The 18,509-nt window shown below is 45.7% G+C and overlaps 1 protein-coding gene across 2 annotated transcripts in view; it reads right to left on the reverse strand.

Annotated features, from left to right (window-relative positions):
* zswim5 (zinc finger, SWIM-type containing 5) overlaps positions 1-18,509 on the reverse strand; it is a 272,952-nt gene that overhangs the window by 22,821 nt on the left and 231,622 nt on the right. For both annotated transcript variants that reach the window (XM_038794096.1, XM_038794097.1), the window contains exons 6-8: positions 10,415-10,591; positions 10,153-10,299; positions 59-196 (exon numbers count right to left, since the gene is read on the reverse strand). In XM_038794096.1, the coding sequence (XP_038650024.1) occupies positions 59-196; positions 10,153-10,299; positions 10,415-10,591 (462 nt within the window). The remainder of the gene's footprint in view (positions 1-58; positions 197-10,152; positions 10,300-10,414; positions 10,592-18,509) is intronic.

Consider the following 18,509-nt stretch of genomic DNA (forward strand, 5'->3'; position numbering starts at 1 on the left):
ATACCAACCCCACTGACACAAACGGGTGCAAACGATGAATAAGAGGACACTTTCTTACCTGTTGTGTCCATAGAACTCTCATCCTCTAGTCTACAGGCTTCAGTCAGTGTGATGAAGAGACACCCAATCGGATTCAAAGGATGACCCACCCACCCTTCCAAATTTGTAATTGTAGTTACTCCTCTGTGCAGTAATTCTGAGAAGAAATAATGCATCAAAAATTAATGGTGCTTCTGCTGGCCAATGAAAAATTCTTTAGATTCACTAACAAATCAGCAATATTTTCTGACTGAATTCAAGTCTGAGACATACACAGCATATTTATTTTCTCCAACAGACTTTGTCATCCCCTTTAATTTTGTTCCTTGAAGTTTATTCTCCACTAACATCTTCCTTCAGCTGAGGCAAAGAAAAAGGGCAGCCGTCCTTTACCATGATCAGTTCCTTTATGTGATCATGAGGAGCAATTACAATGGGACAAGCCTAAGTTTTCTCACTACAGAAAATTTAATGGCTTATTTCCAAAATTCAGGCATTCTTCAGGAATGATGAGTTACATGAAGTTCATGCAGCTCCAATGTGAGAACCTTTTTCAGTATGGAAGTTACGTTTTCCCAAGCTTATAAAATACCTACTCCGCTTTTATTGAACATGTGTCCACTCACACTGTGCCATTTAGAAGTGCCTTTACAACCCATGACTTGCAGAATGAATGGAAAACCACCCAATAAGAGCAGACTATGTACCCTGGTTACAAGGTGCTCTTGACGTGGCCCACATTTAGCACGTGTTCGCAGGAACACAAGAAGTTGTTAGACCCTTCTGATGGTTCTATCAGTATTTTATAAGTGGGAATTTGCTTTACTAATAAGTTGATTCCCATTGTACAGTGCCGCACTGTATAATAATCTTCCATGCATTACTGTCATATTGATTGGGCCAGAACTTCCTCAGAGTGACAATCAGCGTTGGATTGCCACTCCGTACCCGCTTATCTTCAAACCCTTTCTCAGAACTCAGGCCTGGTGAGATCGAGACAGTGCAGGGATCACCGGGGCCAAGCAACAAAGTCTAAAACAATCAGCACTGCTGTCATAAAGCAGGTAAGCTTAAAGGTCCCATTGGAAATGACAGGCAAGGCGTAAGTATCTAAGATAAGTGGATGGGATTTGGGGAATTGGTTAGACATGGATGGAGGAGCCAGTCGGTTTGGACTGGAGGGGTCAGGTCAGATATCGGGGGGGTGGGTCCAACCAGTTCAGGCCAGGTTCCCATGTGGGTGAGAGTGTCAAGGAATACTGTGGGGTGCAGGTGGTGGTGGTGGGAAGTCGCCTGTGGGATTGCGTATGTGTGTGTGTGTGAACGCGTTTGTGGGCCCCACGCGGGGATCAGCCTGGGTATTAAAATAGTTAAGCTGAAGTTAGAGGAGGTTTTAGTTCTTCTAACTTTTCCAGAGTAAGTTAACGGTTTAAATCACTTTGTCAAATAGTTCCCAACGCACTGCAATTTCCCAGGGGAATTTAGCACTTTTGGACAATTGCAGCGCAAATGCTTACCCGGAAAGCAAAGACAGAGTGTTACCCACTGAGTTCACTGGTGATGCAGGTATAATTATGGGGACTTGTAGGTTGTCAACTTACATCTAATGGTAGGATTGTGCAGCTGTGGTTGTGATTGTGCATCAGAAATGGTGAGGCCCAAATTCTGTGTGTCCAGGATAGTTTTCTGGAGCAATCTGGCCCAAAATGAAAAAGGGAGCATGTCATATTCGATTTAATGATGAATAATTAAAGCGGCACGGTGGCGCAGTGGTTAGCACTGCTGTTTCACAGCACTGAGGACCCTGGTTCGATTCCAGCCTTGGGTCACTGTCCGTGCGGAGTTTGCACATTCTCTCGCCGTTTGCATGGGTCTGACCCCCATGACCCAAAGATGTGCAGGTTAGATGGATTGGCCACGCTAAATTGCCCCTTAATTGGAAAAAAGAAGAACTGGGTCCTCTAAATTCATACAAAAAAAATGAACAATTAACCAGATTTAGCTAGTAGCTAAACAGAACATGAACATTTATCTAATAGTGACCACAACATGATTGAGTGCAATGCTGTGTTTAAAGGGGAGAAACATCAAACAGCTACTAAAATTCTAGATTTAGTCAAGGCCAATGTCAATGGGATGAGACAGAGATGGTCCACAATTAACAGAGCAAATCTGTTTTTTGGGTTAAATGACAGAACAGTGAACGTATTCAAAAAAGAACTGATGTGATGCAGGCTTCCCCGAAGGGGAAGAGCTCAAATTGCCAAAGAAATCCACGCATGATTAAAAAATTCAAAATAAAGCGAAAAAGAAAAGCATAGAAAAATGGGGAAAAAAAGCACAGATCCTAATCAATGACAGAAAAACAAAACAGAAGAGGACAACAAAACATTGTATGAACTATTTAAAAAAACTATAAAAAGAAACTTGCAATGGATCTCAAAATCAACACAAAAACAAAAACTACAAAAGTGCAGTGCGAGGGCTGATTAAAATGAAGGACTTATTTTTAGAAGGGTTTTTTGCAAGTTCGGAGGAGCTGGGAGAGAAGTTTGGGATCCTGGGAGGGGAGGTTTACAGGTACATGCAGGAATTTTGCAAAAAAGGTATCCCGGACTTTTCTGGTGGCTCCGCCCTCTTCTTTGCTGGGGCGATAGGGTTGGAGGGAGGGGTCATCTCGGTGACCTATGGGAGGATCGTGGAGGAGCATAGGACGTCTCTGGAGAGGGTGAAGGCTAAGTGGGAGGAGGAGCTGAGGATGACGCTGGAGGAGGGGCTGTGGTGTGAGGTGCTGCGGAGGGTGCATGTCTCAACCTCATTTGCGAGGCTGGGTTGATACAGCTAAAGGTTGTACACAGAGTGCACCTGACAAAGATGGGCCAGTTGTTTGAAGAGGTGGAGGTTATTTCTGAGTGATGTCGGAGGGGCCCAGCCACTCACATGCATATGTTCTTGTCCTGCCTGAAGTTTTGGAGGTTGTTCTTCAGCACCATGTCGGTGATCTTGCATATGGATTTAGAGCCTGTGGTGAATGTATTATACCAATAATCCACCAGTGTATTTGTATCTGTGCTGTTGCCCTTGTATTTGGATCTGTGCTATGCTGTTGCCCTTGTGGGCTTCTCCTACGGGCCACTGTATGGCATTATCCATAGGGGAACATGTTGGGGCATGTATGGACTCCGCCTATGGCTGCAACTACCAGGCCGTTACGGCCACTCAACTTATGGAACTCGCCGTCCGAGACATCTACGTGGCGGGAGTTCGGTCCAACTATATGAGACAGCGCCTACTCGAAAAGAGGGCCCTGGTCCTGGATCAGACGGTAAAGTTATCCTCCTCTCTGGAAGTAGCGTTCCAGGGCCTTAACACGTTCCCGGCTGACCACGCGACCCCCTCGTGGACTCCCGACCAAAGACTGCCCCAGGCCTGTGCCGCGCGGCCGTCCGCCCATCAAAGGGGACTACCCTGCTATTTTTGCGGCCAGTCCCAACACCCCCGGCAGCACTGCCCGACCCGTAACGTGAACTGCAGCAGCTGCGGGAGAAAAGGACATTTTGCCAAAATTTGCCTGGCCAGGTCCAAGAACTCTAACTCACAGGCCCGCAGACCCTGCAGTGTGGCAGTGTGCCTGCCGACTCCGCCCCCTGCAGACGCGTCATCAGCCTCGGGGGCAGCCATCTTCCAGCCCTCACAGCACGTGCGACTCACGGGGGCCGCCATCTTGGCCATCCTCCCCCACGCGGCCGGCCACGTGCGATCCATGGGGGCCACCATCTTCCTCACCGCCCGCCACGCTCGACCAACAGGGGCCGCCATCTGCTACGCCGCTCGACGCGAACGATCAACAAGGGCAGCCATCGCGGAGCTGGCCCAGCACCTCCGACCAGGCCGACTACCCACAACTCACCGCGGTCACCCTGGACCAGTCGCGACCCAAACACCTCCGGAGCACCATGATGATGGTCCGGGTAAACGGGCACGAGACGCCTTTTCGACTCCGGGACCACAGAGAGCTTCATTCACCCGGACATGGTAAGACGCTGCTCGCTCACAATTTTTTTTTTTTTTTTAAATAAATTTAGAATATCCAATTCATTTTTTCCAATTAAGGGGCAATTTAACGTGACCAATCCACCTAACCTGCACATCTTTGGGTTGTGGGGGCGAAACCCACACAGACACGGGGAGAATGTGCAACTCCTCACAGACAGTGACCCAGGGCCGGGATTCGAACCCGGGTCCTCAGCGCCGTAGGCAGCAATGCTAACCACTGTGCCACCGTGCCGTCCTGCTCGCTCACAATTTACCCGGCGCACCAAACCATCTCCCTCACCTCTGGGTCGCACTTGGTGCAGGTCTGAGGGTGAAATACCGCAACCCTAGCAATACTGGGCGCCGCGTTCGCCAATTTTAAATTATATGTGCTCCCAGACCTCTGTGCTCCTCTCCTATTGGGACTAGATTTCCAATGCAACCTCAGGAGCCTAACCCTGAAGTTCGGGAGGCCCCTACCCCCACTTACCATATGTAGCCTCGCGACCCTAAAAGTCGACCCTCCCCCACTCTTCGCAAACCTCACCACTGACTGCAAACCAGTCGCTACCAGAAGCAGGCAGTATAGCATAAAGGACAGGACTTTTATCAGGTCCGAGGTCCAGCGACTCTTGCGGGAGGGAGTCATCGAGGCCAGCAATAGCCCCTGGAGAGCTCAGGTGGTGGTTGTCAAACCGGGGAAAAGAACCGGATGGTTGTAGATTACAGCCAAACCATAAACCGGTACACGCAACTCGATGCGTACCCCCTCCCCCGGATTGCAGACATGGTAAACCAGATCGCACACTACCGGGTGTTCTCCGCGGTGGATCTGAAGTCTGTATACCATCAGCTCCCAATCCGCCCGGAGGACCGCCACTACACGGCTTTGGAGGCAGACGGCTGCCTCTTCCACTTCCTCCGGGTCCCCTTTGACGCCACAAACGGGGTCTCGGTCTTCTAAAGAACAATGGACCGAATGGTCGACCAGTATGGGCTGCGGGCCACATTTCCGTACTTGGACAATGTCACCATCTGCGGCCATGATCAGCAGGACCACGAAGCCAACCTCCACAGATTTCTCCAAACCGCCCAAACCTCACGCACAACAAGGAGAAATGCGTTTTCCGCATGAGCAGACGAGCCATCCTCAGCTATGTCATGGAAAACGGGGTTCTAGAACCCGACCCTGATCGTATGCGCCCCCTCCTGCAACTTCCCCTCCCCCACTGCCCCAAGGCCCTGAAGAGGTGCCTCGGGTTCTTTTCATATTATGCCCAGTGGGTCCCCAACTATCAATCAAGCAGGCAGACTGGTAACGTTTTGTTCGCGCACCCTCACCACCTCTGAAATTCGGCACTCCTCAGTCGAGAAGGAGGCCCAAGCCATCATGGAAGCCGTACGGCACTGGAGGCACCACCTCGCTGGTAGGAGGTTTACCCTCGTCACTGAACCAATGATCGGTAGCCTTCATGTTCGACATACACCATCACGCAAGGTGACCGACTACGGGCTTTCCACGATGACCTCTGCCACCCTGGGGTCACCCGGCTTATCCACTATATCAAGGTCCACAACCTGCCCTACTCCACCGAGGATGTCAGAGCCATGACCAGGGACTGCCAGATCTGTGCGGAGTGTAAACCACACTTCTATCGACCAGATAAGGCCCACCTGGCAAAGGCATCCTGGCCCTTTGAGCACCTCAGTATCGATTTCAAAGGGCCGCTCCCCTCCAATAACTGCAATACATATTTCCTCAATATTATTGATGAGTTCTCCCGCTTCCCCTTTGCAATTCCTTGTCCCGACATGACCACGTCCACCGTCATTAAAGCCCTACATAGTGTCTTCACCCTGTTTGGTTTCCCCAATTATGTCCAGTGACCGGGGCTCGTCGTTCATGAGCGACAAATTGCGTCAGTACCTGCTCAGTAAGGGCATCGCCTCGAGCAGGACTACCAGTTATAACCCCCGGGAAACGGGCAGGTGGATAGGAAGAACGCTACGGTCTGGAAGGCGGTCTGGAAGACCGTCCTACTGACCCTGCGGTCCAGGAATCTCCCAGTTTCTCACTGTCAGGAGGTCCTCCTCAATGCGCTCCACTCTATTAGGTCCCTACTTTGCACGGCCACAAACGAGACCCCTCATGACCGCCTATTTGTTTTCCCCAGGAAATCCACCTCAGGGGCCTCGCTTCCGTCCTGGCTGAAGACACCGGGGCCAGTCCTACTCAGAAAGCATGTCAGGAGCCACAAGTCCGATCCTCTGATAGGGAGGGACCAGCTCCTACACTCCAACCCCCAGTACGCTTATATCGAACACCCTGATGGCCGACAGGATATGGTCTCCCTCTGGGAATTGGCGCCCGCCGGTTCCACCACCACCGCCCTTCCATCATATCCCGCCCAACCTACCATGACCAGCGCCCCCGCCGCTATATGGCTCCCGCCCGCCATCCTCCCTTCACCGATCCACAGGAATGAAGCTCCAGAAGAGACGCTCCCGGAGTCCACATCTGTACCCGTCCCGGCGCCCTCACTACCGATGCCAGCACGGACGAGTTTGACACCCGGGCCAGCAACAACGGCAGAGCTTCGGCGATCACAGCGCACAATCCGTGCACCGGACCGGCTGAACTTACGAACCCGTCACCCCCGCCGGACTTCATTTTTTTTTTAACAGAGGGTGAATGTGGTGAATGTATTATACCAATAATCCACCAGTGTATTTATATCTGTGCGGTTGCCCTTGTATTTGGATCTGTGCTATGCTGTTGCCCTTGTGGGCTTCTCCTATGGGCCACTGTATGGCATTATCCATAGTGGAACATGTTGGGGCATGACTCGTCCCCTTGAAGGGAGGTATAAAGAGCAGTCGTCCTGTAGGCGTTTCTCAGTATTGGTTCAGTTGCAGGTAGGCACTGTTCTAAATTGATTAAAGCCACAGTTTACTTCTACTCATGTCTCGAGTGAATTGATGATCGCATCAGAGCCCAGTCCCCTGGGGGACAGATTTGGGGTGTCAGACGTGCCAGAGTTGCTGATGTTTTAGCTTTCGCCTCATTGATCACTCGTAGCCGGGTCCTGTTGGGGTGGAGGTCGGTTTCTCCACCCTGTGCCTCGATGTGGCTGGGGGATTTAATGGAGTTCCTCTATTTGGAAAAGGTGAAAGTTGCTGTGAGGGGGGTGAGTGAGGGGTTCCATAAGAGATAGGGTTTGTTTATACTACATGTCAAGGAGCTGGTTACAGTCAACTGCTGGCGGCGGGGAAGAGGAGGGGAGGTGGGGAGGTTGGTTTTACTTTGTAATTTTGTGAGTTTTAAATGTTAAAATTTTGAGTAAAATTACCCAAAAAAAGAGAAAAGGACAGTAGTTAAAAGCAATGTGGAGCCCTTAAAATCTGACAATGGTTGATAGATAGAAGATAAGGAAGTGGTAGACATGATCAGTAATTACTTCACATCGGTATTTACAGTTGAGGAAGAGGATAACATGTTGGACATCCCATGAAACTAATATTGAATCACTGGCTCACCAAACTTAACACAAGCTAATTAAAAGTAACAAAGAAAATGCTGGCAGTAAGGAGTGATAAACCGCCAAGATCAGATGGCTTTCATCCAAGTGTTTTAAACAAAGTAAGTGAGAACATTGCAGTAAACTGATGCCCTAACAATAATCTTCCAAAGTTCTCTTGATTCAGGAAATGGTCATTTAGATTGTGAAGTTGTACATATCTCTGTGCAATTTAAGGAAGGTGACAGAAGGAAACCAGGGGTTCACAGACTGGTTAACCTAACATGTGTTGTCAGAAAATTACTAGAGTCTATAATTGCAGATGGAATGACTGAGCATCTCAAAAAAATCTTAGCTGGGCAGCACGGCGGCGCAGTGGTTAGCACTGCTGCCTCATGGCACCGAGGACTCGGGTTCGATCCCGGCCCTGGGTCACTGCCCGTGTGGAGTTTGCACATTCTTCTCCTGTCTGCATGTGTCTCACCCCCACAACCCAAAGATGTGTAGGGTAGGTGGATTTGCTACGCTAAATTGCCCCTTAATTGAGAAAAAATGAATTGGGCATTCTAAATTTACAAAAATAGCTGATTAGAGGGTCAGCATGGATTTGTAAAGGGTAGATCATGCCTGATGATTGAATTTTTGAAGAGGTGGCTAGGTCGTGGGCAGGAGAATGTCGATGCATGTTATTTACACAGACTTTCAGAAGACATTCAATAAAGCCCCTAGCTCTGTTAGCTAAAGCTGATGGTATTGAGGGAAAATGATTGGGTGTTGGGCAGAGTGACGTTGATAATACTCTCATTGCTATGTTGTGACTAGCAGTGCCCCCACAGGGGTCTGTGTTGGGGCCTCAACATTACATTGAATGTATTAACAAATTTGATGATGAGGCAGAAAGTCACTTATCCAAGTTTGCAGATGACACAAAGATAAGTGGTATTGTAAGCAATGCACGTGGAAAAATAAAATTATAAAAAGAGCTGTTAATAGATTAAGTGAATGGGCAAAACTGTAGCAAATAGATTTTGATGTAGGTAAGTGTGAAGTCATCCACTTTAGAGCTAAAAATGATAGATTAGAGTACTTTCTAAATAATGAGAAGCCAGAAAAAGCGGGGAACCAAAGAAACTTAAGAGTTTATGTAGGTTCAGATGTCACGAAAAGGTACAAAAAAATTTTAAAGGGCAAATAGACTACTGGCCTTTATATGCAGAAGGCTAGGAAACAAGGGGTTAGAAGTTATGCTGCAACTGTACAAAACAGTGGTTTTACCAAACTAGGAACACAATTTAGTTCTGGCCACCACACCTTAGGATGGATATATTTCCTTCAGAGCTAGTGCAGCATAGATTTACTAGAATGATACCTCGCCAAGCATGAATTTACAAGGAGCAATTACAGTAACCAGTATCGGACTCCCTGGAGTTAAGGATAAGGGGCGATTTGATGAAAGTTTCAAATAAATAACGGGGAACTGATAGGTAGAGAGAGAGAGAGAGAGAGAGAAACTATTTCCGCTGGTTGGGGGAACCTGGCTGGTTGGGTGAGGATGGCATTGTCTGAAAATACGAGCCAGATTTTTCAGGAGGGAAGCCAAGAAACACTTCCAACACAAATGATAGTAAAACATTGGAACACTCTTCCACAAATAGCAGTTAAATGCTGGGTCAGTTGTTAATTTTAAATCCGAGACTGATAGATTTCTGTTAATCAAACGTATTAAACGGACATGGGCAAATACATGGATATGGAACACTGCCACATGTATGTGGAGTTAGTTCACAAAATCAGCCGAATGGTGAAACAGCTTGAGGGCCTACCTCTGTTCCTATATTCCTAGGAGTTTGCAAATTGCATAGAAAATGAAATACATTACAAGTATTCTTTTGAAATGGTTCTGCAGCCAGGTGAGGTGGAGAGTTTGTCTGCTACTGTGAAGATAGACTCTGCAGCAGCACAGGCTGATCAGCAGTATCAAAAGGCAGCAGTTGGTTCTGAATCCATCTAGATGGGGCTGAGGAGAGAATACTGCCGAATCTTCTTCTTCCCATTACCAAACAACAAAGAAGGCCTGTCTACAGCAAGGTGCTACTTTACATCTTAAAACACATTTTCAGGTTGCACAATGCATCAAAAAACTCGACGTAACTCTCAAATATGAGTGAATACACAAATTAAAACTTCTTCAACGAGTCCCGTGACAACTTGTCAATGCATGAGGGAACCTTCCAGACTCTCTGCCATCATTACGAAGTTAACTGAAATCTCCAGGCTCAATTTAACAGAAACCTCAAACTCTCAGCAGGTCAGCCAACATCTGCAGAGAACACAGAAAAGTTAAAAATTTGGAGGTGAACATTGGACTAAGATCTACAGCCAGAATTTTAGCTCATCTGTTCTCTCCGCAGATGCTGCCTGATCTCCAGAGTTTCCAGCATTTTCATTTTAGTTTGAGAGTTCCAGCATTTATGGGTTTTGTTCCATATACAGCAAAGTTATTTGCACATTTAATCTGTCCTACAAGAAGCTGCTTTGTGACACTTATTACAGGACTCACCTTTCTTTTGATGTTTATAAATTTCTAGCTGCCGTTGCTGCTGTAGACGGAGTGTATTGATGATTGCAACAGCTAACCGGAGAGCTTCTTTAGGATAACCATGGGAACGTAGGGCATCCACTCTGGCACAGGCAGTGGGAACGTGTTCTACGAGTATGAGAAAAGTTTGGAGAGGAATTAGTATGAGGCCATTTTTTGTGACGGCCGAGGAGTTAAGAGCAAGGCAAAAGATTTTAAAAGCAAAGTAAATTGTATACTTTACCTAACCACAGAGGCTGCCCATGTGCGTTGAAAAGAAGGCTCTCACTCTCTCTCTGGTAAGAGGGTGACACATAAAAATCACAACTAATAATACGCTGAAGATGACTATCCTGCCAGTGTAGATCACAAGCCTCCATTGCACGTGTGAAAACAGTCCGCCGTGGCCTAGCTAAGGACTCTGTTAGGAGAAAATATTGTGGAAAAAAGTTACTATATGCAGTTTACAGGGAGTAAAGAACTGCAAGGATTAGCAGCAGTTTGAAATCTTCTGCATTACTGACCAGCTGAATACTATAATTTGAAACAAGAGTTGTTCAAGATCCCAGTTTTGAGCTACATGTATCCTTAAAATGTTACACAAGCACACGAGGAACAGAAACATTGGCCCCTCAAGCCTCTTCACCACTCAATAAGATAATGGCAGATTTGCTCTGGGCCTCAAGTTCACTATCCTCCATCTTCCCCTTAACCCTTAACTCAACCATAGTTCAAAAATCTATCTCAGACTTGAATATATTCAATGACCAACTTCCAAAGTTCACTGTGGAAGAGAATTCAAATGATTCCTGACCTCAAAAGAAATTCCACCTTATGTCCATCTTAAATGGCCAACCCCTTATTCTGAGACCATTGCATTCGTTCTGGAGTCCATACTGGAGGCAACATCCAGTATTTACACTGTCAACCCCCTTCAGAACATTATGTTTCCATAAAATCATAGTACCAGGGACCCGGGTTCAATTCCATCCTTGGGTGACTGTGTGGAGTTTGCACGTGCTCCCTGTGTCTGCGTGGGTTTCCTCCGAGTGCTCTGGTTTCTTCCCACAGTCCAAAGATGTGCAGGTTAGGTAGATTGGCCATGCTGAATTGCACGTAGTGTCCAAAAAAAAACAAGAAAAAAGTTACTGGGTTACAGGGTAGGGTGGAGGTGTGGACTTAAGTGAGGTGCTCTTTCCAAGGGCCAGTGCAGATTTGATGGGCTGAATGGCCTCCTTCTGCACTTTAGATTCTATGAATAATAAAGAATGGGTGGGATTTTCAGCAACCCCGTGGCACGCTTGGTTGCAGTGGCCCACTATTGGCCGTCGGCGAGATCTTCTGGTGTCATCACTGTCAACCGTTGTTCGCACATGACAGTCACCGTCAGTAGGACTGAAAAATGCCGCCAATGGGAAGGGCCGTAAAATCTCGCCCAATGTCCAGTGGAGTGATCCAGAACTTTGGAAAGCCTCCAATTTAGTCCTTCACTCACTCCATTAGCCTAACCCTAGAACATGGAAGTCTTTCTCATAACGAGATAATGGGCAATAGTTGTACAGGTTATAAGAGACTTGTGTCAAAATGATATAAACCATAAAAAAGTTGGAGACATTACAACAGACAGTTGCGCTAACAGTGAGCTTGGTGGCCCAAACTTGCCAGAAAGCAATTCCTATCATGGCAGCAAAATGTGGCACTGAATGTACTTCCAGTTGTCTTCAATGTTCTATATCAGTGCAAGTAACTAATCTAGCTCGTGCTGTGCCTGTATCATATCCTTACAGTGCAGGAGGCTGCCATTTGGCCAATTGAGTCTGCACCTACCCACTGAAAGAGAAATTCACTAAGCACATTTCCCAGCCCTGTCCAAATAACCCCTTAACCTAACCTACACACATTTTTGGACACCAAGGGGCATTTTTACATGGCCAATCCACCTAGCCTGCACATCTTTGGGCTGTGGGAGGAAACCAGAGCACTCGGAAGAAACCCACGCAAACATGGGGAGAATGTGCAAACACCACACAGTCACCCAAGGTTAGAATTGAACACGGGTCCCTGGTACTATGAGGCAGCAGTGCTACCCACTGTGCCACGGTGCTGCCTGTTATATTACGCTTTGTGGTAATATGTCATTATTCTTTGCCTTTTGATCCAGAATGGTCTGATGAGTTGATGATGAAGAAACTACTAATCTTTAGATTGAAGCAAAATTAATTTATTGAATAACGATTAATTGAATAAAGTTTGCACACACTACTGAGCTATAACTACTAATAAAGTACGGTTGAATCTGTTAAACAGAAATCTATAATATAGTATTAACTAATGATGACCTTGTGTTAACTCTCTAATCAAAACTACTCCTCATGCTGTGATCAATACTTCTCCTCTGCTAACCACCCAGCATTCCCAGAGGTCTGATATTTATACCGGGACCTTAGGGTGCCCTCTAGTGTTTGAATTACATGGAGATGTAATAATTAACCCTTCACTGGCGTACCTATACACATATCATTGCACTGCCCCTATCTTTCTTACTATTCACCAATTAAATATTAACCGGTTCTTCAAAGTTGCATCTCAAAAGAAGAAATCTTCAACGAGATCTTTGTTACTGCTGACAGGTTGTGAAATGCAGTTAAGCATTAATAATGGTATAATGATAGCTCCTACATTAACAAACAGCCATTGTAACTGCTAGAACATATTTTTAAATACTATCACTGACAGGTAGCCTTTTGTTCTTAAAATTAAAGGCTGTGGGTTTAAATAAAATTCAGTTTTAGTATTTCTTTTTACGACTCACTAACACAGCAGGCTGTTTTATTTCATTTTAAAGCACTGGTGATTTAAATGACTTCACAGCTTGACAGTTCTACAGACTGCATAAGCCCTTCAAGAGCACTTACAACCACTCTTTAAAAAAAAAAATGTATAACTCCCACACTGAAGGTTAAGGCCCTTTCGCTGAGTTCAAATGACCCTGCTGAGTTTGGGTTTCCCTCATGCGAGTCACGTGCCAGCCCCTTTCCCTTGCAGGTAAACATGTGATCTGTCAGAAATGGGGGTGGATGACAAAATCCAGGTCCCGTCCGCCATTTTTAAAGGCCCACAGAGTCTCCACGACTTTGAAAATCTATCCAAAATATTTAAATCCGATCCTGCTTTAAATTTGACAGGGCATCCAAGATACTCTTACTCATCTACTACACCTCCTCCCTGTCTATCCTTGAATATTGGGATCCTGGTTTCGGTGACTTAACTAACGTTGGGCAGAGTGGTGAGATCAGCATCCTTGGCTGGATGAGAATAGGGAGAGTGGATAAGTCGCAATTTCTGCTGCTCCTGATTACAATCCAACAATCTCTCCTGCTTAGATTTTTGACAAATGCATTAGTGGGCTCATCTGCGATTCCTTCCTAGTAATTTACCAACAAACATAAGCACACAAAGACAGGTCACCATGTATTCATCAAACTATATACCATGCATGAGTTAACACTTTTAAGAGTCAGTTGAAAACAAAATAGTTAACTTCAACAGCACCTTCAAATCTAGGAAATGAAAGGGCCAAGGGTAGTAGACAAATGGGAACGTCACCACCTGGATGTCCCCCCTTCCTCTCCCCCCTCTTCCTGCCCCCCCCCCCCCCCCCCCCCCCCCCCCCCACGTCACCTACCATCTTGACTTGGAACTATGTCACAGTTGCTGGCTCACGAATTTGGAATTCCCTTTCCAACAACACTGTGGACGTACTCACACCAGATAGACCGCAGAGGTTCAAGAAGGCGCCCACCAGTACCTTATCACATGTAATTAGAGATGGGGACACTGTCGCATCCCATGAAAGCATAAAAACTGAAGTGATTTGATATCCAGGTTGATTATCACAGTGTTCTTTCATCTTTGAAACCTAGGTTTAAACCTGTGCAAAACAATGGTTTGAAAGTCTTTTTCTCTGGCTGTGGGGTCGAATGCGAACTTTGATTAGCATTTTTCAATCTAGTTCCTCATGGGCAAAGGTCCATGACATCCTTAATTTGGAAAGTTTATTCAGACAGGAAAGATAACGTAGAAAATGAAAAATATCTCAATAGTACAGTCGCTATACTGAGAAGGGGTGAAGATCAACATCAACTATATTTTTGCCTTCTGCTCTCCAAATTGATCTTTGATTTAATTGTGCTGGTATACACTGAGTCAAAACAAATAATCCACTGATTGGAGCAGTCAAGTGTTATGGGATTAACTACCTGAAGTTTGCACAGAGCAAAAGATACCAGTACAAGGGTTGTATTGAAGCACTGTTTAGTTTCAGGGTGAAAAAATGCTGGTTCAATTTCCGTGTCATGAAACATGTTATTATAAATGGATATCTTTTTAGTGCCAATAGTGCTCAGTGTGGAACGCAAATTTAGCCCTTCATGTTCCTGTGAACTTTTAGGTGGTTGTTTGGTAATGTTGCAGAAATTTGGGTCCAGCTACTTTTTTTTACCACTTCGACTGGGGAATGTGAGCTAAAAAAGCAAAATAAAAACAAATTATAAATACCTTAAATCTGACTGAGTGGAGTGGAGTTATTTGTTTGCGGTGCTGGAGATGTTTGGGATTGGATCTAAGTTTGTGGCATTATTATACAAAGATCTGACAGCATGTGTGCAGATGAACGATATAGAACATAGAACAGTACAATATAGTACAGGCTCTTCAGCCCACAATGTTGTGCCGACCATTTATCCTAATCTAAGATCAACCTAACTTACACCCCTTCAATTTACTGCCGTCCATGTGCCTGTCTAAGAGTCGCTTAAATGTCCCTAATGACTCTGACTCCACCACCTCTGCTGGCAGTGCACTCCACAAACCCACTACTCTGTGTAAATAACCTACTTCTGACATTTCCCCTATACCTTCCTCCAATCACATTAAAATTTTGTCCCATCGTGACAGCTATTTCCACCCTGGGGAAAAGTCTCTGCCCATCCACTCTATTCATGCCTCTCATCACCTTTGTACACCTCTATCAAGTTACCTCTCTGCCTTCTTCGCTCCAGTGAGAAAAGCCCTAGCTCCCTCAACCTTTCTTCATAAGACATGCCCTCCAGCCAGGCAGCATGCTGGTAAATCTCCTCTGTACTCTCTCCAAAGCATCCACATCCTTCCTATAATGAGGCGACCAGAATTGGACACAATACTCCAAGTGTGGTCTAACTAGAGTTTTATAAAGCTACAGCAAAACCTTGCGGCTCTTAAACTTAATCCCCCGTTAATGAAAGCCAACACACCATATGCCTCCTTAACAACCCTATCAACCTGGGTGACAACTTTGAGTAATCTATGCACGTGGACCCCAAGATCCCTCTGTTCCTCCACACGTCCAAGAATCCTGCCATTTAACCCTGTATTCAGCATTCAAATTCAACCTTCCAAAATGAATCACTTCACATTTATCAGGGTTGAACTCCATCTGCCACTTCTCAGCCCAGCTCTGCATCCTGTCAATGTCCTGTTGTAACCTGCAACAACCCTCAACACTATCTACCACTCCACCAACCTTCATGTCATCGGCAAACTTACTAACCCACCCTTCCACTTCCTCATCCAAGTCATTTATAAAAACTGCAAAGAGCAGAGGTCCCAGGGACAGCACGGTAGCATTGTGGATAGAACAAATGCTTCACAGCTCCAGGGTCCCAGGTTCGATTCCGGCTTGGGTCACTGCCTGTGCGGAGTCTGCACATCCTCCCCATGTGTGCATGGGTTTCCTCCCACAGTCCAAAGATGTGCAGGTTAGGTGGATTGGCCATGCTAAATTGCCCTTAGTGACCAAAATTGCCCTTAGTGTTGGGTGGGGTTACTGGGTTATGGGGATAGGCTGGAGGTGTTGACCTTGGGTAGGGTGCTCTTTCCAAGAGCCGGTGCAGACTCGATGGGCCGAATGGCCTCCTTCTGCACTGTAAATTCTATGATTCTATTCTATGATTCTATATTCACAAGATGTGGAGATGCCGGCGTTGGACTGGGGTGAGCACAATAAGAAGTCTTAGAACACCAGGTTAAAGTCCAATATGTTTATTTCAAACACTAGCTTTCGGAGCACTGCTCCTTCCTCAGGTGAATATTCCTAATGATGTAACATTCATCACAACTACCTGAGAAGCCACCTAACTAATGGATGGCAACTGCATCTAAAAGAAAGCAGCAGCAAATTAAATCACGTAATACTGTATATTTTTAAAGAATTATTTCTATTCAAGTTGTCTAAAACACACTGTAGATTAATTATGCAGAAGGTAGAAGCTTAAATTACTGAGTTTCAAATAGAGAGCACTTCACGAGGAGATGTGGGGCTGGATTCTACAGGGGGTTGGGGGGTGGTGGGGTGAGAGATTGAGGGGTCAGACTGCTCATCCCCGGTAGAAGGAAGATCTGCCAACAGCGGACATGCCGGAAAGAAGCCTGTCCCAAAGGCACAACGCATTCCATAGCAGGAAATACCCAGTGTGAGGAAGTCTGACCCCCAAGAGCCCCTTTCCAAAACTGTAAGGATTAGCGGGATGGCTGCCAGAGATAGGCAAGCTCTGGACCTATAGGGCGGAGAGGGATCCAATAAGCAGAGGTGGTGAGAAGTGGGTGGGATGCCGCCCCTAATACACACAGCAGAATCCCCATATTAGGTGCCCTCCACCTCCTTTACTTTTTCATCTCGGGAACAAACAAATGCCCTGCTCGCATCAACCATATTATGGCATGATGTTACTGACACCTGGTCAGCTCTCAGCAGTGGCTAAGATATTGGACCAGAACAATAATGTTTGTTAGGCAGTGCGTAAAAATAAATTCGGTCCAGAAGTGATAACATAAGAAATAGGTGTGGTTATTTTATAAACAAACTATTAGAACAAAAGAAAAAAGGAAACAATATTTAAACTTTTGAATTTCAACCCTAACAATAACAGATTACATGTAATTTCTTAACCCAAATACGAGTTCCAAATAAACAGCACTTCAAATGAACATACAGCTCTCATTCCACTTAGACAGGTGGTCAACGGTAATACTTGTATTTAGGATGCAATTTTCTGCTGTTAGTGACGTTCCTTCAGAGCCCCCTTTGAAAGCCCACCTCTGAGGGAGCTTTCCACTACTTCTTTCGGTGTTTTTTTCAAATCATTCTCCCCACCGGTTCAAACAGGATTCTTTATCTCTCTCGAGCTCTGCCCAGCCCCTCAAACAATAGTTCTCTCCTGCGGTCTCCAGACATTTTCTGTTTGATTTCCTGCTCCCGTTTATACAAAAGGACAGAGCCATGCTATTGATATGCAACTAACCTCCCAGATACGGAAGAAAGACCATCAGACTCTAATGGACTAATGGCTGGTCAAACGAGTGTCCCGAAGGAGAATGAATATCGAATGAATCATCCTGTCTAAACAGGTGCATCCTGCATATTTCCACTAACGAGTTTAAATCTAAATGAGACAGTGTAATTCAGGCTAGGTGTGGGAGCATTCCTTTGACTTCCGTTGCTAGCAGTTTTTTTTTCTCTCTCTGTTAACCCCAAAATTGCCTACTACCTTTTCAATCCCATTCCTGACCTTAATTCCCTAATATCTCCCTCTCGTAATTCATGGGCAGCATAATATCCTGGTCAAGCCTGAATGACCTTTAATTAGTTTTCTGCATATGACAGGTGGGCTGTGGATTTCGGCAGCTGCCCCTAGCATATTATGCAGGTCAGTTCGGGGATGGGTGGAAAGGCAGTGGGCAGCAAACAGACATATTTTTCATGCTCCCCTGGCATGGACATGCAAAAGCCTATGCTTTGAATGGTGAAGAATATATGCTTTGTCAAAATAAAGGAGAAACGGATACTAAATTACGGTTCTAATGTTAATCACTACTATCATATTGGAACCCACAAATCATGACGGATGTATGACTTTCCCAACATTTTCACATTGTACTTAAAAAATCTCTATTCATAGATTTGACTCCCCAACAGGGGATGCAAATTCCAAAAGCATGATGTTATGTATTTAACACTCGGCATTATAAGCTATTTTCCTTATCCTCCTTGCATCAATTATTGACAAAGTGACAAACTATTGTGAGACAGATAAATCTCATTGGGAACAGGAATTTCCAGTCCCTCCTGCCACGAGACAGGAAATTCCCACCCAAAGTCAATGGATCTTTTGCTGGTCCGTCAAACTTTCCACCCCTGCTCAAATTCCTGCGGCAGGCAGGACTGAAAATGGGATTGGAAAACCCTAACTCAGGATGAAAATCTTGTTGCGGACGTGATGTCACAGTGGGAATGATGCGAGACT

The sequence above is a fragment of the Scyliorhinus canicula genome, chromosome 4, assembly GCF_902713615.1.
Source record: "Scyliorhinus canicula chromosome 4, sScyCan1.1, whole genome shotgun sequence".
Classification (NCBI taxonomy): domain Eukaryota; kingdom Metazoa; phylum Chordata; class Chondrichthyes; order Carcharhiniformes; family Scyliorhinidae; genus Scyliorhinus; species Scyliorhinus canicula.